The 20,884-nt window shown below is 46.5% G+C and overlaps 1 protein-coding gene across 22 annotated transcripts in view; it reads left to right on the forward strand.

The window, feature by feature from the left end:
• Nucleotides 1-20,884, forward strand: part of Pax2 (paired box 2) — an 89,503-nt gene that overhangs the window by 29,703 nt on the left and 38,916 nt on the right. For 18 of the 22 annotated variants that reach the window (XM_047552253.1, XM_047552232.1, XM_047552229.1 and 15 more), the window contains 3 exons: nt 12,692-12,777; nt 14,324-14,443; nt 20,091-20,159. In XM_047552253.1, coding sequence (XP_047408209.1) covers nt 12,692-12,777; nt 14,324-14,443; nt 20,091-20,159 — 275 coding nt within the window. The remainder of the gene's footprint in view (nt 1-12,691; nt 12,778-14,323; nt 14,444-20,090; nt 20,160-20,884) is intronic. The other 4 variants (XM_047552250.1, XM_047552234.1, XM_047552251.1 and 1 more) reach the window with 1 other exon arrangement.

Below are 20,884 nucleotides of genomic sequence, written 5' to 3' on the forward strand. Positions count from 1 at the left end.
ACTTTCAAAGATCCTAACAGCCCTAATGGTCACTTATCTGATGTCTTACTGGTCACTTTTTTACCCTTTATTTTGTTGTCAAATTTAATACCTACATCCTACTATTTCTCATTTAAACCCATTAACTGGTGAAAGTCCAGATTTTTTTAATTAGAAAGAAAAAAATGTTAAATGAGTTAAACTGGAACTGTGAGAGTTCAATTATTCTCAGAGTATTTTGTTTTTATAAGTGTAACACCTGCGTGAGGGCTGCCATCTTCCTTTTGGCCTATTATCACCAAAGAGCTGACTGCCACCTCAGGATGGAGATGGACAATGGTGGCCTCCATCAATCCCCAGCCCCTGCATTGCCCAAATAGACCAGAAGCCAAGAAGGGAACTGCTTCCTTCTCCCATGCTACCTGACTGCTTTTTTTTATTGCACTTCTCTGCTTCAAACACACACTCATATATTCCCCCGCCCTTTCCCTTGCCCCTTGATTCACCTTAGGATCTTATGTACATCAATACACTTGTATCACTGTTTGTATATGTACATTGGCTCATCTTAAGACTGATTTGCTCAATAAGCCTTTATATTCACCCTCCTTCTCACAATCATAGCTAACCAGTACTTACTTCAGTAGGAACTGTTTTCACCATATTACTTGTATTAATTGATTTAAGCCTCGTGAACAACCCCATAGGGCTTTGTGGGATTGTTCACAGATGAGGTAACTGTAGAACAGAGAAGTTAATAACTTGCTGGAGGTCACAAGCTACATAGCAGAACTAGGACTTGAACCCAGGCAGTACTGGCTTATCTGCTGTGTCACACTTCATATCCACTTTGAATCAAGGGAAGTGCAGACATGGGTAATTTCTTGCATAGCTATGTATATTTTGTATATTTTTGCAGTCTTATGACCCATTCACACATTTATTTATAAGCTCAGAACAAGGGCCTGTGCCCTATTAGAAGGTCACGCCTAGTATGCGTACCTGTGATCTCCCTTTGTGTGCAAACTGCTGCTAAGCCACATCATCTGAGGTCACCAGGAAGGAAGAAGATGCTGCTGGCCAAGGCACAGAATGGAGAGGATTGGGGTTCTTGGAACTAGAATTCATGTTATCCTCATTAGGTCTGGAGAGTTGACTCCCATCCATTCTCCTCTAGTCCCAGCTGAGATTTAGACTTTCAACTGGCTTAAGGGTTCACCCAGGGGCTTCACTCTCTAATTTAGGCAGATGTAGGGAGGGTGGCACCAGGACCTAAGCCAGTGGTAAAGTCAGACCTCTTCAGGCAGTTTGCTTCAAGAGGAACAGAACTGTATTTTTGATCATCAAGAAGAGATTTGTTTTCATCTCTAGAATCTTCCCTTAGGGAAGGAGCAGTGCAAATGACCAGGCCAGAGTAAGCCAAAGGATGGGCCCTCTCACCCACAACCACATCAAGAAGGCAATTAGAGCAATTACCGAATCATATACCAGCACCCAGCTCCAACATCATTACTCAACCCACATCACCAAGGAGACACCCATTAACCTAATCTCTGAGACATATATTATGAATAAAAAGATGCAGATATGATCAATGAACACAATAATTCAAAGCAGAAACACAGACACTGCCACCAAACAATACTCAAATTCCTCCAACTCAGTGTTACACAAAGTACAGTCACCTTGGTACAGCACCAAGTAACGAACCTTCTGCCACCTGCCAGAATGCGTCAACGCAATGTAATACACAGTAATACACAATGCAATATACAGAAACACACAATACAATTCAAACTCTCCATCCCACACAGGCTAACGTCAGGTGGCCACCAGAGCAATGGTAAACATTGGTCAGACATACACAGAGGTAGAGCCAGCATTGCAACACCCAGCCCCTCTGCACACCCTGCAGAAAATGGTCACAGCTGCAGTCTTCCAAAGCTCAGCGCAGCCTGCCACAGAGCAGCAGCACCATCCTGTCTCTCCAGCAGGTGGATATGTCTAGACCATCACCTCCAATAAGGCCTCCGGGCTCTCATTGCTAGTAAGAGAGTAAACTGTCCCCTGAGCCTCCTTCCTGAGACAGGACAAATCAGCTCTATCCTGGTTGGGGTTTAATAAGACTTGGCTGTTACCGAAAATGACAGAGCTCCAGGGATGGAGGGAAAGGTGGGGGTGGGGGTGGCTTGCCAAGCTGGGTGCAGGAATTCCCCTCCGACTCCTGCCTTCTGTGGCCATTCCAGAGCCGAAGCCCTCTTGCTGGGTGTTCACTGAGTATCGATTCAGTCTGCAAGCAATTTTAATATTTCTTCAGGGACTTTCCAGCAACAGCACAAGTCATTAATTCACCCTCCCAAATTGCTTATTCAATAGCAGGAACATGGCTCCTGAATAAAGTCCCAGAATTTATGTGACTTGCACGAGTCAGGAGGTCAAACAACTGTTATGGAGCGAAGTTAAAAATCCAAATAAAATATTGACACTTTTTTGGGGAGGGGGAGGGTGGAAGCCAAGGTATTTAAAATAGGTTTTTGTTGCAGTGCCCCCAGGATAAAGAATGGAAGGAGACTGAAGACAAGTTGGAGTTTATAAAATCAATGGAATTTATTGCACATCTACTTGGCATTTAATAATTCTCTCATTTCCACATCCCCCCACCCCACCCCATCCTGGCCATAGACAGAGAGATACACAGGTATACAAATGCGCATTTATGCATGTCAATATTGATGCAAAGACCAATATAAAAACACAATTGTGATGTAAGAACCTCAGATACCCTGAGAAGAGATCAGTGATGGGTGTGGAGTCTCACTGTGGCTTACATATTTAACAGAAATAGACACAACTGGGCAGATATTCATGAATTAGATTTTGATAAATATATCTACTGTTATAAATCTTGGATCAATGCATTAGAGCCGACAGGAATATAAAGATACACTAATCATAGAAGTAGTTTCTAAAAGCATAGAAACTGAGAAACACATCTATATGCAGTATTATGCAATCATCTTAATGATTTGTAAATTATGATTCATTTGTGACAAACGTGACTCTTATTGAATGAACTATGGCACACACAAAGGGCGAGCATGTTTAGAATCACAGTCACATGCGTTTGCTGCTAATTGTCTACAGATACATTTGCTCAATCGTCCAGATTATGCATGTGAAAAGATGGAAAATGTGTTTGTGCTCAAATAATTAATAAACACGAAAATTATTAATATAGAAATTTCCCAGAGGTCGTCCCATCATTCAGCCTTCAGATACTGGAAACAGGCCTAAATCCAAAGTCTGGCTACCATGCTCTTAAGCATGTCACCTTGGGCAAGTTGCTTAGCCTTTCTGTTGTTCTTAGGTAAAATAGAGAGCAGACCTATTGAAGAGAGGTGTAGTTAAACTGGGCACCGTGGTGCACACCTATAATCCCAGCAACTCCAGAGGCTGAGGTAGGAGGACTGCAAGTTCAAAGCCAGCCTTAGTGAGGCCCTAAGCAACTTAGCAAGATCCTGTCTCAAAATAAAAAATAAAATAAGTAAAAAGAACTGGGGATGTGAGTCAGTGGTTAAGTGCCCCTGGATTTAATCCCCAATACAAAAAAAAAAAAAAAGAGAGAGAGAGACAGAGAGTTGTACTTAAGTACTTAATATTTGAATGAGAAAATACATTTATGACAATACCTGTCAGATAGTGAATATGAATAAAGAATAGTTATTATTTTTACTGTTATTATATGCACCTCTTCTGTTGAAGCCTACTTTCTCATGACTTCTATCATCTGTTCCTGATATGGCTGATTTATTCTACCTAGTGGTTAGTAGCATGGGTCCTGGAGAGAAACACCCAGGTTTAAATTCTAGCTCTGGGCTGGAGATGTAGCTCAGTAGTTGAGCACTTGCCTAGGATGCGCAAAACCCTGGGTTTGAACCCCAACAAAAATCTGGCTCTGTTATTTAACAGCTGTGTGTTAGGCAAGTTATCTAACCTCTCTGAACCTTTGCTTCCATGTCTGTAGAACAGAAATAATAATCTTCATAGGTAGTTGTGAGAATTATTATTGTGTTTTGTGATACTGGGGATCAAACAGGGCCTTATGCATGCCAGACAAGTGCTGTATCACTGAGCTACATATCCAGTTTTGTTTTTGTTTTTTGGATACAGGGTCTCACTAAATTGCCAAACTTGCAATCCTCCTGTCTCAGTCTCCAGAGTAGCTGTAATTACAGGCACTTGTCACCAAGCCTGACTAGTTATGAGAATTAAATAATGTATGGACAGTGTTTAGCACAGTGCCTGATACATGGTGAGATTATGTTTGCTCACTATGTCCCCTAAGATTCTATTATTGTTGTTATTGATAATAATAGCATCCATTTGTTATTCAACAAATAATTAAGTATTATGTTCAGCCAGACCTTGGTGCCAGGTGAGGACATCTGCCCTTGTAGAGCTCAGAGTCCAAGGGAGGACTTAATTTGAGCTGAGTATGCAAAGCGGCAAGACTCAGTTCTGTGTGGAGCCCGAGGGAAAGGGGAAAACAGGGAGAAATAGATGAGAAATCTCAGGGGGGCCCCAATTGGGGAAGATTTTGAAGACTAGATTGAGGAATTCTGCATTTATCCCATAGGTAATAGGAAGCAATTGCAGGGTTTAGCCACATTACTTTCTTTCAGAGAGAGTCGGAGAGGGGCTGATGGATTGCTTTTGAGTACCTGAGTAACTAGGTGAGAGGTGAAAAGGGCTAGAGGCAGGGAGGCCAGTCACTAGTGGGCTGTACATCTACTGCTGCCAAGGTGGACGCCTCTCCTGGCTTCCTTCTGCTTGCCCAGGGAGGTGGACTTGCTTGTGGAGGGATGGGGAGGACAGACAGGTACAGAGTGGGTGCCTGGGTCCAGCAATGAATCTGCAGCAACCCTCACTCTCCATTATAATGAACAGTCTTTGAGCCTCCAGAATCTTCCAAGCAGAACCATGGGGTGGACAGCTGGTAGACCCCAGCTCTAGCTAGAAGCCCTGACAGATGAGGGCAAGGCCTGTGGCGAGAGGAGCTAGTCTGGTCACGCTCTGGGCTTGGCATGCACCACAGTCTGGTTTCCAAATGGTTAGTTAAACACATTGCCCCTTAATTTTTAAACCTATGCATATCTTGAAGTTAAATCAATCCATATGCTTACCATTCATCATATAAACCATCACTACTACCCCCTTGGGCCAGGCCCATGGCCCATCTAGCCTGGTAAATTGTCTCTGGCCTGGGCTCCCAGGGACACGTGGTAGAAGATTATCGCCCTTAGTGCCAGTCTGAGAAGGCTAAGTTGATGCATCAAATATGCCTGGTATCTAGGAAACCACTGAGAATATATCATCCTGAAATGTACAAAAACTATTTTGAAATGATTTTTACTTTTAACCTATAGCTTAGTTTCCACAGAGGGACTTATGGCTTCTTGAATTTGGATGACAGCATCAGTTAGAGTCAGGTTTAACAAATGGTAAGAAATGTGTATCGTTAGAGTAGGAGTAAGGATCTTTCTTCACTCACTAAGACTTCCTCCCAGCTCTCTCAAGGCCCCCTGGTAGAACCAGTAGGATGGTTCCCTCACCCCCTGGTTTAAGTTTATCTCAAATATTAAAGCTCAGAAATTTGAATTCAGGCTGAGTGTGGTGGTGCACACCTGTAATCCTGGCAGCTCAGGAGACTGAGGCATGAGGGTTGTGAGTTCAAAGCAAGCTGCAGCAATTTAGCAAGACCCTAAGCAACTTAGCAAGACCCTGTCTCAAAATAAATATTTTTTAAATGGGGGCTGGGGATATGGCTCAGTGATTAAGTGCCCATGTGTTCAATCCCTGATTTAAAAGAAATATTAAAAAATAATAAAGAAATTTGAATTCAGGAGGTCAGAGGATGGACCCAGGGGTTTGCATTTCAGCAAGTGCCCTAGGAGATTCTGATGCAGGTAGTTCAAGTCATTACACCCGTCTGCAAGCTTTTTGGTAGGGTTCTCATTTCTTGGAGTTTAAATTTGACTTCTGAGGGCTGATGAAAGTGGCAGAAGTTCTTGACACATTTGGGAGAAATCTTGGCAACTTGTGTATTCCTGCTATAGCCAGAATATAAGGAACTCAAAAGAAAATAAATTTCATAAGCCAAACCCAAAAAACCAAAGACCAAATGTTTTCTCTGATATGCGGATGCTAATTCACCATAAGGAGGTGGGGGACTAGGGAATAGTTACTTTATATTAGGTAGAGGGGAGTGAAGGGAGGGGAGGAGGTATGGGGGTAAGAAGGATAGTAAAGTGAAACAGACATTATTACCTCATGTACATGTATGACTGCATGACCGATGCAATACCTCAATATGTACAATCAGAAAAATGAGAAATTATACTCCATTTAGGTATGCTCTATCAAAATGCATAAATGTACTCTACTGTCATGTATAACTAATTAGAACAAATTTAAAAAGTAAGAAAAAAGAAAATAAATTTCAGTTTTCAGTTTCTGGAATATAAAGAAGGAATATTCTAATTACTTAAGAGTTCTCTGAGTAAGGACCATTTTTAGGAGAGGTGAAAACTTCCTGGGTGATCTATGATATCTCCCTTGAGATTCTGCTATGACAAGTCTCCAGCTGTTTGTGTTGTTGATTGCCTCAGGGCCAGGCCAGAGATATACGCCTGATACAGGCAGCTCTCAAAGACTTAAGTCAAAGCAATTGTCAGCATTAGTTGGGCAAAATATCCTTTACTGAAGCAAATACAGTTTTGTTCTTTAGAATGATCCTACTTATAATATACAGGCAACTTGAAGTCACTGACAGAAGCCTTACCAATGGCTTGCCTGGCTCAGTGAACAGTGGGGCATCTAGTCTAAAACATTCTCTACCTTGGAGTTCCTCCGATTTACCAAATCAGAAAGATTTTTCCCAAACTAGGGATTAAGTATTTTTTGCAACTCTAAAGTGAGCAGCCTACCCAGGACAATTTAAGCTGACTCATACATGTATAAAATGCATGTGTGTAGATAGTTGACATCTTGCTCCTAAGGCTCTTTAAGCAAAAACAAATGATATGACCAGGTTTGGGGCCAACCTACTGTTTCTCTAGAAAATAATTCCAAAATTGGGATGGCAGTCTGTTTTAAGCACCTGGACAAGATTTCATAAAGGCATACTGATTGATCCCATGTACACATATTGTCAGCACTGGTTCCGGAAGGTCTCATTACTCCCATTTTCTAGTGAGGAATACTGAGATTCAGAGGTGCCCCTTGCCCTTCATTTGTTAGAATATGGGACTAGAAATAGAATCCAGAAGTTTGGAATCTGAGCTTCTGGGTGTGTCTCTCTGGAAGTTGTATAGCTTTTTGGCTAAGGGGTTAGTGTACCTAAATTCAAATCCAAGATTTGCCACTCATAAAATGGATGATCCTGGGCAAGTTATAATATGCACCATCTGAAAAATGGGTTGTTGTGAGGATTCAGAGACCCACTTGTTGGAAGCACTTGGAACATTGCCTAGCACACAGCATGCATGTAGTAGACCGTGGTGTTAGTACTGGAGGCTCTGTTGAGGAAGCATCACTCCTAGGAGTCTTGACCAACCCAGTCCAGGAAATGCTACCACCTCACTCCTGCCCAGGTGAGCTGTCTGAGGTCGCCTCAATGCTAATAGGACCTCTTCTTGTCTCCACCTCAGGGGAAGTTTTTGCACACCATTTATTATCATATAACATAATGCAATATAATATCATACATAACATAAGGTAATATGATGAGTAGGTTAACTTGGAAACCCTGAGGCAGACCGTGGATGGATGGATAGATGAATAGATACATTTGTACTAAGTATACATACATTATATCATTCTATTGATTTGTAAAAAGTTCCCGGTCTGCCTGGCTGTAATGAGATTTTTGAACTTTGCGTGGCGATCAATGAGAGGAATATTATTGGCCTGGAGAATTGATATACCTGCTCTCAGTGGCTTGTTCTGCTCCCAGGCTGCCCCGGCCCCCCAGGTGTACGATTCCAGCAGACACTTAACCTTTTTTACAGTGTCATCAGGCTAAAAGGAATCTAATAGTGACACAGGACTTGTGCTCAGCACTCTGCCACTATTGCTTTCCTGTCACAAATAATTTATAGCCTTCTATTTCCATCCCTGAGCCTGCACCCCAGCCCTACCTCTTGCTTTCCCCCAGCTCCCAGGAATCAATAAACTCATACAGCCATAGTGGGACTTCAGGGTGCAAGGATCGGACAGATGGACAAAGAGAGGGAAAGTGAGAAAAGGGCAGACACAGAGAGGGAAAGAGAGAGAGAAGGAAACAGGAAGCAATGAGAGGAAGAGGAGGAGGGTAGAAGTAAAAGAGCTGTGGGGGTCTCCACAGTGCTTTCCTGAGAGGTGGAGGCTCTGTCCTCCTTCATGAGTGTAACAGACTGTTGCTGAAGACTCACTCGTTTCTTCCATTCTGACTCACATAGCCCATGCAGTTGTTTTGCTTTCCAAGTAGTGGGAGGTTGAGGCACCTGGGAATTTAACCAAAGAGAGAATGACCTCACCACCTGCACCTGCCTCGCCATCCTTTGCTCCAGAGCTCTGCCTCAACCCCCTGTCATCTCTTGGGTCCTCTATGGATCCTTCCTTGTACCCCTAACTGGGGCTTTATCTGGTCCCGAGTCTGTATGAAAATCTTTCTGATGCAATGTCTTTTGGGGTCAACCTATGACCTCTGCTGCTGCTGTTTCCTATCTTCTAGTATTCTTCCCTGGGTCTTATAGCTTGCCACATTGGCCAAACTGGAATATATTGCATGGGAAGGTCTCCTGCCTGCACCTGGTTCAGCCCTAAAATTGAAAGCAGCCAGAGTCACCCATAGAAATAATAATACTAGTGGGCATTATTGTTATGGCTATCATATACTGAGTCAGTCATCATATTAATCACTTTATATGGATTATCCTCACTGTTGTCCCAGAAAGTGCATAGTAGTATAATCATATTTTACTGATAAGGGAATAAGAAACCACTGAGAGTTTCCCAGGCAATAAGTAATACAGCTGGAATTCCAACTCAGATAAACTGAAGTCAGAGTCCATTGCACTAATTCCCTTACTGTACTCCCATCCTTGTGAGTGTGGGAGATTCTAAGTGCCCAGAAGTCCCATACTGGGCACAGATCAAAACCCTGGGAATAGCAAGCTCTCATCTGAAATGGAAAGGAAAGAGCTTCCTATGAAGGAAAACCTACTAGCAAGGGAAGTGGGGGACCACTCCTTTTCTCTCCATGAAAATGGGAAATGATATGGCCTAGCTGTGCCTCCATGGTTCTGTCCACATCCTCCAAGGATCCACATCCTGGGATTTGGCCTTTCTGGATAAACCTTCCTGGGGCCATGGAGGACATTGGCATGACTGGATAACTTGTGGGGCCAAGATGGAAAAGAATTGGAGGAAAAAGTGCAGGAACATGGGGGAGAAGCATCAGGCAGCCATCCTGCTTTACCTCATCCTTTTAGCCCTATGAGTTACTTACTGGGTTGTGTACAGGATGCAGGAGGGCACTTAATGACCTTCAGGTTTCCACTATCCTAATTCTTAATTTCCTGTGATTAACTCAGGGGACTGGCAAGTGCCCACTGCCTGGGGTCATGGATAGACACCAAGAACATTAGTAACTCAAAGCAGGCACCCTGCCTAACTCCTCTCCCCTGCACCAAGCTGCTGTCAGGGAGTAGTGATTTTCCATCACTTGCTGCCTCAGCTAAATCTGCACCAGTGCCCCAGGGGTCAGAGGCTCTGGGTAACAAAGACAGAAACTCCACAAACCCGTCCAGTTATCTGTCTCACCCCGCCCTAGCCCTGGGGTTCCCTTAGTCCAGAGCCCATCAGTTCTCAAGTAGAGCCACCCACAGGATCAGTGAGGCCCTAGACACTTGTGCTGCAATGAATCAGAGGCAACTTCTCTGAGCTGCTCAGCATCCTTCTAGACTTTTCTTGTTAGTTGAGCCTATGCTGCCTTCACCTACTGTCTGATCTTTCCTCTGGCTCCAAACCTTCTCCTAACTCTCTGCTTTGCTGAGAGCTAAAAGTCACAGAAGTTCATTTTTGAAACTTTGACCCTGCCTGGAAGCATGCTGTCTCTTGCTTACTCCTCCCTGTGCCCTTCACACCATCCCATCCTTATTCTGCCTTGCCCTCTGTCATCCCAGTCTCTCTGGCAACTTTGGTCTCTCCCTCTTCACTTGTTCTTCCTCAGCCTACAAATTCATCCAGGTCTTTCCTACCCTGAAACACTCTCCTTCCACTTGGTGGCCAGTTGCGTTCTCTGATTTCCACATAGGAGTCCACTTTCACTACTTCCCTCTTCTCCTGGCCGCTCTTACATTTATTCTGCCTGACTCCTACTCCAGTCACTATGGGGAGACTGTTCTTCCCAGGATCACTAATGGTCACCCAAATCCCCAAATGTGTGCCTCTTCTTGTTCCCAGTTCCCTTCAGTCTTTATGTCAAGCTGGACACTGAGAATTATAATATATATATGTATATATATGTACATACATATTTTTTATTTTATTTTATTCTATCTTTTGTGCTGGGGATAGAACCCATGACATTGCATATGCTAGGCAAGTACTTTTCCACTGAGCTACATCCCCAACCCAAATTACATTCTTCTTAAAACATTCTTCTCCATGGACTTAGGTGAGGCTGCCCTGCACAACCCAGGTTCTGCCCATATCCACCTTGAGGCCTCTCGTTCACTTCAACACTCCTTTCCTCAACAGACTCTCCAATCCCTTTCTGCCATGCCAGCCAATGCCTGTACACGTGCATCTCACATGTTACATGCCTAAGGCAAACATCACCACTTCTCTCCAAAATCAGTCACTTTCCTGCAGCCTGTTTTCAACAATGACATGGACCACCAAGCTCCCAGTGGCAGAGCACTGAGGTTGTAGAGCCATGGTTGCCTCCAGTTAGTTGCTACATTCTGGCCATTCTGTCTTCATGTGTCTTGCAAATCCTTCCCTCTTTCCTGAGACAGGCTCCTTATCATGTCATGCCACGATGTTGCTTCCCTGGGATTGTTTGTACATGTCCTTTCTAGTTTGGGAAGTTACTCATGGCTCAAGACCCTCTTAAACCTGGCTCCCACAGATTGGAAGGATGACAAAGTAGCAAAAGGCACAGTTTGAGAGACTGAATCTGGACTCTGCCCTAGCTGACAGTGTGATCTTAAATAAACTATGTAACCATGGTCAGCTTGTCAGTCTGCAAAATGGGGATCTCAGTATTGACTACAGAGGTCGTCATGAGAATTAACAGGTACATATAAATAATATAAATTGTATATAATATTAGCACACAATAGATGTTCAATAAGTGAGAAATAGCTATTTTCATCAATGCATCCAAGTTTTCAGCCTTATTTCCTCTTCTGTCTCTTATGTCTCCATAAAAGGTGGCTGATGGGTCTAAGCATTAACACCTGAAGCCTCATGCTCATCTGGCTCCCGTGCTGTACTTCCACCCCCCTCCAGCCCCTCATATAACACCCTTCCTTCTACTTGTTTATTCATCTTAGAATTGTGTTATCTTTCCCAAAGAGAGACTGTAGCAATCCTGTAGACCAGACCAGGACAGGGGATAAGGCCCCTCCTCCTAATGCTGGGAAGTTGGGGAGGGAAGATTTATATTCAAAGAAAGCTAAGTAACCCAAGGGAATCAGGCAGTCAGTACCAGAGGATGCAGAGCAGGAACAACCCCCTTACAGATGAGGGGACAAGAGGAAAGTGACCAAGGAGATGGATTTCATGCATCCATGGGCCTCTAATTGGACCCATGGATGGAGTCCTCAGTCCTGGCCTCAAGGTTGGTCTTTTGCATCATTGAACTCTGAGTTTTCTAGATCACCAAAAGGTAGGCTCATCCCAGTCCCTGATTGTTTGATTTGACGCCCTACTCCCTGGGGTGTACAGGGAGGGTAACAGTCTTCTCAGCCAGGCTGGTAAAGAAGCTGTGACCCAAGTAAGACCCTTAGATAAAGAGGTGATGGAGCCAGCCAGCCAGATACAGGCAGTGCTTTGGCTTGTTTGAGAGCAGTGAGTGGGCTCAGGAAGAAGTTGTGTAGGCCTGATGTCTGGCGAAGGGACCATATGGTATCCTTGGAATTCTAGGAACAAAAGGGTTACCTGTTGCCCAGCCATTTCCTGCCTGTTTTCCTTACTTCAGGATATTGATAAAACATGCATCCTTACCTGGACTCTGGAAGACTGTGACATGGTCCCAGTAGGAAAGTCAGCTCCAAAATGCTCTCCAGACTCAGGGGGTTCTGGTACTAGAAAGTGCATGTATATGTTGAGGAGGGAAAGGTGGAAAACCAGCCACCAGGTTCTCCCAACCCCAGAAGGAGACAAGCTGCCGTGCTCTGATCCTTGCTACCAGAAATCAAACTAGAATTCAGATGACACTGTGGCAGAACAGGAGCAGAGCCTCTGTCTAGAGCTGTAGAAGATGGATCCACTGAGCAAGCTGGAGGGAAAACTCATGCAGTTGGTGAGAACAGGAGTCCAAGGAGCAATAGGGCAAGAATAGAGCTGAGGAGCTTAAGAGAAACCCTCTGCATGGCTGAACTGGCACTGGTCAGAGTAGGATGGACATAGGATTCATAATGCTGTTGTGATGCTGTTGCAGGATCATCCGGACCAAAGTTCAGCAGCCTTTCCACCCTACGCCGGATGGGGCAGGGACAGGAGTGACCACCCCTGGCCATACCATTGGTAAGAGGGTTTAGGGAATTGGGGAAGCCTGCCTACCCCCAGGGAAAGCCAGGAAATGCAGACCAACCCTTGGATCTGCCCCTTCCATTGAGGTTCAGGGCTTGCCATATTTCCCAAACCCTCCTTTTCCTCTACTCCTAGAGGCTCAGGGTCTCCTGATTGAGATTAGTTCACTACACCTGGCCTCTGCCCTGCCTTAGTCTATGTTCTCCTTTTCCTCCTTTCTCACCCTTACATCTGTATTATTCTTCTAGCATTTCTTCTTCCTCTTTTCTTCTCTATCATCTTTTATTTTATCTGGTTCTATCTCCTTACCTGTTCCTCTTTCTTTTTTGTCTGCTTTCTTATTCCATCTTTGTTTTTGCTTTTAATTTTCAAAATTATCCTTCTCTCTTCTCATCTCCTTTCCTCTCTCTGCCCTTTCCTTTCTCTTCTCTCTTCTTCTGTGTTTAGCTCTGGATCTTTCCCTCTTTCTCACCTTCCCTCCTCATGGCCACTTTTCTCTTGGCCTGTGTCCCTGATCTCTTTGTCTCTATCTTATCTACTTTATAGCTCTCTGCCTCTTTCTGGTCTCAATTCTCTACCAGTACTTAGGGTCTCTCAAAGACATGGCCCAGGCCTGCCAGAACATCTCCTGACACTGTCCTACCCCCAGATACACTAGAACGACTTCTTTCTGGCCCCTGGGCAACTGATGCTATTGTGGCCATAGATGAGGTCTGGGGTTTGAGAACTGGGATATGGTTAAATTTTTCCTGCTGCCCCTCTTAGCAGCTGTCCTTTTCTTTCTTGACCAGCAGGTAGTAGAAATGGCTGGTCCCAGCCCTCCTGGAGTTGGCAGGAACCCTTGTTTACCAGACCTGGGTTACAGCATGTGCTAGGACGGAGGGTGGGGCCGGGCTGGGCCTGAGCTGATTACTGTGTATGGGCTCACTAGTCTGTGCCCTGATGGGGAACTGAGGAACTTCTCAAGTGATTTCAACACCAGAGTAACTGGGAAAGAGAACTGAGCACTCCTGGGAAACTCAGGACTATCACGTGTCTCCACAGAATCAGAGAACTCTTAGAAAGCCCCAGGCCTAAATCACAGTTAGTAAAGACTCTGCCCTGGAGACTGAGAAAAATGAGATGGTGTTTGTTTGGAAGGATTTACCCAGCTCTGGGAATTGGACAAGCTGTGCCAGGAGGCGCCCCAGGAGCTATGCTTTCTGGAGGGTCAGAAAGTACCTTCTAGAGAGTCAGCCTTGGTGATTCCTGGGCCTGAACACCATCCATCCATGGTTGGGAGAGTTTGAGGCACCCACTGAAACCCACAGGTCTGCAGAGAAGACCTGGGTTCACTGCTCACCACTAAAGTTGGACAGAAGTAATAACAACCTGAACTGTATGTGTAACACATTTCCCCCCTTAAGCCTCAGAGGAAGAGGGGAATATGGGCTCCTCATCCCTCCTTCTGTCCTTTGCTTCTCTCTGCCCCCAGCCTTGGGGCTTTGGCCTACGATCACGACTGCTATCCTGATGGCATTTCCTCCTTACTCTCGCCCAGTTCCCAGCACGGCCTCCCCTCCTGTTTCCAGCGCCTCCAATGACCCAGTGGGATCCTACTCCATCAATGGGATCCTGGGGATTCCTCGCTCCAATGGTGAGAAGAGGAAACGTGATGAAGGTAGGGAGGAGGGAAGAGGTTTGGCTTCCCCTTTGCATGCTTTGTCCTTGGACTCAGAGCTCCGGTTTCCGCCTGGCCTCGCAGCTGCTCTGCTGTGAGATCAGTTTTAGTAGCAAAACCCAGGTCCCCCCACTGCCCTGCTGGCTCCTGGAGAGAGGGAGGGAGGCTGCTGGTGGGGCCACCAGCTTAACCATCTGCTCAGTCTCGACTGCCTCACCTTCCGCTGGGACTCACCCCAGCCGTCCCTGCGGGGTTTCAGGAAAGGCATGAACCATTTACCTTGGGAAGGTTTTGGAGGTTGGGGGAACAGTTGGTCTCTGACTCAAGGATGAAAGACCGGCCTACTTTGTCCTCACTTGATCCCAACCCATAAGAAGGTAGGGGGTGATATCAGGTACAGCTGGCCCTGGTGTCCTTTCTCTGTAACTCAAGGACATTGCCCCTATCAAAACCACTTGTGTTGCTGGACATGGGACTTCTCTACTCTTCTTCTCCATGGAAGCACACATGACAGCTCTTCTTCTGGCTCTTCCCCTCATTCCCTTGGAGCACTCCAAGAACAGCAAGGCTATTAGGCTGGAAGTTAAAGGGAAGGGGAATAAAGAGAAAGAGGTGGGGGGGAAAGAAAGACAGAGAGAGGGAGAGAGAGAGAGAGAGGGGTGAGCTTGAAACAAAGTGTTTTTCAAATACCTTGGCATTAGGATTCCTTTGGTGACCATCTGGTTTTGTTCTGAAGCACAAGGCCTGGGCACAGGGCTGACAGGTCCAGACAAACAGAGACTTCAGTGTCTCAGGCCTGCTTCTAGCCCCAATTCTCTCATGGTCCCAACTAGGGAAGTGGTAACCTCTTGGCTTTGGTAGAGTATAGTAGTTAAAGGAATCCTCCATGAAATTCTGAGACAGAATCCTCCAAAGATAAGCATAAAGGGTGCCCATATTTCCAATTAGCCTAGAAAGTTCCAATTTATGCCTTTTGTCTCTTCATCCTGACCGGGCAGCACCTCCCTTTCTCTCAAGAATGTAACGTTTGGACAGTAAGTTCTGTGGTCACCCCAAACATAGACAAGCCCTTGGTGGGGGAATCTGAGGGAGTAAAGAATGGAGAAGAGGGACAAAGCTGACATTCCATGGGCCACAGTCTGGATTCCCTAGGCCCAGGCAGAGGGAAGACAGTGTGTGAGGCCGGGCCTCCAGCAAATGGGGTGGAGTGTAGGAGAGGCCTAGGCCTGGCAAGACAGTGATGACCTGGTGCTGGCCTCTTTCCAGAAGCCCTAATGGCCTCGTTTCACAGGGAAACAGCTTGTCTGGCTCTATTTCTCCTTCTTCCAAAATATCCAAACCCATTTGGCTGCCACGGCCTTTGCCACTCACTAAATTTCATTGTGGTTGTTTTGGCGGCAGCCCCTGATGGGCAGGGGGAGGCAGCATGAAAGGCCCTAAGTCCCAGGTCTCCCTGGGGCTTCCCATACTCAGGCCTTAGCCAAGCTCCCTGGCACCCTGAGTGCCAGGTAGAATCTGCCTCTCAGACCCTAAGGGTTTCTCTTCAGCTACCAGCCCCTGTGTTGTTTAGAGTATGAAGTGTCCAAGGGCCAGGAAGGCACCATCTCTGTCCACCCTACCCTGTTGGCCTGAGGTTGGGGGCATGCACACCCTCTGCTGACAGGCTGTGAGGGAAGCTGGGGTAGGAAGGTACTGGCCTGAGGCTTTGGACACCCAGGGATGGACCCAGCAGGCCCAGGACAGAGTGCTGTCCTCTCTGAGCAGTTGCTCACATTCATTGTTCTGAGTTAAATTAATTCGGTGAAACTTCCTGCACATCAGCTGCAAGGAAGTCTTGGTGCAGAGGATCCCCAAGTAGAACAAGATATGATTCTTGTCCATAAGGAGCTTATTCTCTAGTGCAGCATATAAAACACTGAGCCCAAAGGGCAGAAAGGCCCATCAGACATGGTGCATTTTGAAGGTATGGCCACCTGGGAGCTGCGAGTGGGAAGGAGGTGGGGAAGGAGTTTACTGCCTGGTAGGGCTGCTCTTTGAGGAGAGGCCTTTGCCATGGCTGAGGAGGATGTTATAGACAATGGCAGCCTGAAATTCTATCTGATGGAGCAAACCTTGTGACGAGAAGGCCTTGTGGCCAGCAAATGCAGGGCAGCTTTGGCAGGAATGAACAGGCATGAGGGGGAGTGGCGCAAGGTAAGGCCAAGCAGGTGGGTGTAGGTAACAGGAGTGCAGGCCAAGACTGAGCTCTGCAAGGAGGGAGAACCTTTCTCCTGAAAGCAGGTGCAGCCGCTGAAGGAGCCAGCTGGGTTTGGGAAACTCCTAGCAATGTGACAGTGATGGTGGCAGGAAGATAGTGTAGGAAGTAGGTGAAATATTCAGGTGAGAGATAATGGGGACCTTGAAGTTTCCTCTTAAACACTTACTGCTAGGCCTAGCCAGGTGGCAAGAAGGATCAGAGGCCCTGTCGTTTGGCAGGGGTTCTTTTGTCCTGACTCCCCCTTCCCTTGACCAACCCCAGGCCAGATAGAGCTATCCTTTCCCTGTAGGCCAGGCCTGTGAGGGAGGCCAGCTTCCCCTGACCACTGCCCTGCTCTTGATCCATGGGACCCAGGTAGGAAGGGAGAGGAGGGAGAGGAGAGCAAAGGTAGATCTGCAGCAGCCCTCCTCCCCCTCCCCCACTCTGGATGCCTCCAAGCAGCCAGGCCCAGTTTGCATTAGGGAGCAGCTCAGATGATTAAGAATAGGGGAGATAATTATGTGTCAAGATGATGTAGCCCAACTCTGCAGTCAGGCCAAGGTAGCAAAGCAGCTGGCAGGCCAGTCGCAGGAGGCAGCCTCGGGCACAGGCTGCACAGACACCCTGGTATGTCCTTCAGCTCTTGGGCCAAGACTGCAGGTGAAAGAGAAACTGACTTGGGGGACTGAGGGGTGTTGGGATGGGACTGAGGATGCATGTCTAGGGACTAGACCCTAGAGGGAATGGAAGACCAGGCACATCTCCTTCCAGGAGGACCTTGGATGTCCCTTGCCAAACTGATTCTCCTTTGGCCTCAGGCACTATGGCATCTCCCTGAAAGTGTCATACCCTGAGGGTAAGCTGGATGCTTCTCTGCCCTCCAGGAAGCTGCTCCGGTTCTTGCTTCTGGGTACAGTGCGGCCTATTCTTCAGCTCTAACAATGTCACGGTGGTGGGCATTAGCGAGGACAATGACTGCAGCGTGTGCTGGCATTAGTGGAGACAATCTCAGCAGTAGTTATTGGTGTTCACAGTGATAATACCCAGAGCGTTATTGTCATTGGCACTCAGAATATGGACAGCATTATTAGTATCTGCAGCAGTCATATCCATGGGGATATTAGTAAAGGGCCGATCAACTGTGACTCTGGGGAAAAGCTGGCGGTGACCACAGGCTGTTTGAGACTCCTTGCCGTGTCCTGTCCTGTGGGAATGTGGAAAACCCCAGACTTTCCTTGGAGAAATGTGCCCCTTAAGAAGCTGTGACCCTCCTCCCAGGAGCCCAGAACTCCCAAGGGACAGACAGACCAGGGATAGATGAGGAAGTCATGTCATGAAACCCCCAGAAGACAAGCCATGCTTCAATCTGAGACGGAAGAATCATCATTCAGTACTCTGCTAAAATCCTCACTTCTTAACTAAAATTATGGGTGGGTACATTAGGGCTGGATTCCCTGGAACTCTGAAGGGACATTGATCTCCTGAATGTTGCATGTCCTCCTGACTTTTGTAGCTGGAATATAGAGACTTGTACTACCCTATCCATAATCAGCCTGAAAAACTGAAGCATGGGCTGGGGCTGTAGCCCAGCAGTAGAGCATTTGCCTAGCATGCGCGAGGCCTGAGTTCCAACCTCAGCACTGCTGGGGGCGTGGAAGGGACTCCGATGCCTTCTGCTTTCAGCTGTGGCCCAAAGCATTGCTATCTAATGGCAGCTGTGTTGAAGCATAGAGCAGTTACATAACTTGTCCAAAAATCCAAATGAAGTCATATGGCAAGTCTGTTGATCTGTGTGAGGGAGGTGTGTTGGTGTCATCCTTTGATGCGTGGGATTACAGGGGGCTGTGGTTTTGCATTCCATTAATTAGGTGCACAATGATTTGTGCAGCTGAGTGGTGCCAAGCTGGTGCAGTTGTGCGTTTTCAGGCAAGGAAGGTTGTGTGGCTGCAAATGGCCTAGTCCTGTCACTGCCTTTAATAGCTCCCTTCTGCTTTGGATGAAGCTGTAACTGGAAGAAGCAGTTTATTTCCTTAGTTAGTTTCCCTCCTAGAAGTCCCCAAGAGTGTTGCTCGGGTTAGTCTTGAAGCAAAGAAGGGGAATAAGTTGTGGAAATGAGCAGCACCTGCCCTTTTCTAGGAACCCTGGATTGAGGCAAGAGAAGGCTGCAAAGACTCCCACTAGGAAGAGGATGCAGGGTGTAGGCCAGCATGCAGTCCCAGGAGCCTAGCTGGAAGGGCAGAGTGCTCAGCAGGGAAGATGTGAGTTCTGGGGTGAACATAACTTGGTGAATCCTGGTGCCCCTTACTCTCAGTATGACCTTGGGCAAGTCACTTATCCTGCGTCAGCTTAGTTTTTTCCTCTATAAAATGGAGACAGTAACAACTCTTTCTTCACAAGGACTATGGAGAAGATTCCATGAGATTATGGATCTAGAGTATTGCACCAACTCCATATTGGAAGATGGATTGATTTGCATCTGGGAAAGAAAACCTGATTTTGGGTTTAGGTTTCATGGGGAAACGAAATTGTGTCAGAAAGAAATTGATTTGGATACGGGCTCCTTAACCTTGGTGCAGCTCCTCGTAACTGTGGCAGTCTCTAGCTGATGCTGGGATAAGCTAACCTGGATGGGACCAGTGCAGTTGGCCTCATCTATGTAATCGGGACAACCTTTGTCCCTCTCTGCCTGTTCATTTACTCTATGGTTACCTGTTGGAGCATACATCATCTTTTAGCTGCCACAGGTGTTTTCTACGTATACAAATAAAAACCCTTTTATGCCTTAATATGGAGGTATCACTCCCTCTATCCATCTAGTACATTTCTACGTCTACATGCAAATTGATTTATTTACCTTGGAAAATGTATGTTTGTTTTAGAGACCATGTGTAATTTTTCCCACAGTTTATGCAAGTATGACTTTGTGTGTGTGTGTTCTACCTCTTCTGAGATCTTTGGGTATAGGGAAATTTGATATGTCATGTGTTGTGAAGGTATGCTGTTTTCTAGGTAGTGTGCATGCTTAAAGAGAGTACCAGTGTAACCATGTGTGTGTCTACCAGCACCAGTGACTGGGGAGAACTGTAAGCCAGGCCTGAACTTGTTCAGTGTCCATGGTCCTGGGCCCAGGCATGCAAATAGAGTTTGGCCCATAGAACCCATAGATATCACTCTATATCTGCTGGCAAATGGATGGGCTGTCTTGAGCCTGCCTCCAGGGATGGCTGGGGCCAAGTCCAGGGAGACTGAGGCTGGGAATCCCCACCCACTCAGGCTGTGTGGGAGTCACAACTCGGAACCCTTGCAGGCCTCTGAAGAGGAGTCTAGTCTCCCAGTCTCAGGGTATGGCCCCCAGTCTTCTACCTGCCTGTCTTTTGAGATCTCTCAGTGTTTGTCTCTTATTTGCTCTAGTCGAGGTATACACTGATCCTGCCCACATTAGAGGAGGTGGAGGTTTGCATCTGGTCTGGACTTTAAGAGGTATGAGGGCCAGAGGGACCATGGTGTGGGGGTCAAGGGAAATAGCTCCGGGTGGGGGTTAGAGAACATTCAGAAAGTGGGTTCCTAAGGGCAGAGAGCAGAAAGGAGGCAGATGTTCAGGCTTCCACTGGGCACCTAAGAGGCTAACAGAGTCTCGGGGCCTGGATCGCTTCCGCCATGGGCCACCAAGGGGGTGTAGGGCTGAGGCCCTGGTGGCCTAGAGGGTCAGGCGCTCAGTGCATGGGGGGCAGTTTTTCCAGCCCTTGGAAAAACAAAGAGCAGATCGGGTAGTAAAACAAAAGCAAAGGAGACCTGGAAGCACCTGACAGCCCTAATTCATCACGGCCCAAGTTTTTTCCTGTGTTCCCATTATATTTGTTTGTAAAAGTGGAAATCAATTTTGAAGGTAATTTTCTGGAAAGAATGGAAGGGAGGTGGGAGGGCCGGATAAGGCAGAGATGGTAAAAGGAAAAATTTAGGCCAGGCACAGCCCAGGGGCAGCTCTTGGCAAGGTGAAAGAAAATTGCATATTCAATCTCCATCCATGAATCTCCCTCACTGCTGCCCGCCTCCTGCTTGAAAACAATGAAGGCTTTTTCCCAACGCTGGGCAGGGCCTCGGTATCAGCCTCACTTTAACTTCAGGGTCATTAATTCCCTGATTATTGAAGGAGAAGAGAGGGTTGCAGCATTGTCAATTCCAAAGGCACCCCCCATGTGATCAGA

Source organism: Sciurus carolinensis, chromosome 5 (genome assembly GCF_902686445.1).
Source record: "Sciurus carolinensis chromosome 5, mSciCar1.2, whole genome shotgun sequence".
Taxonomy (NCBI): Eukaryota; Metazoa; Chordata; class Mammalia; order Rodentia; family Sciuridae; genus Sciurus; species Sciurus carolinensis.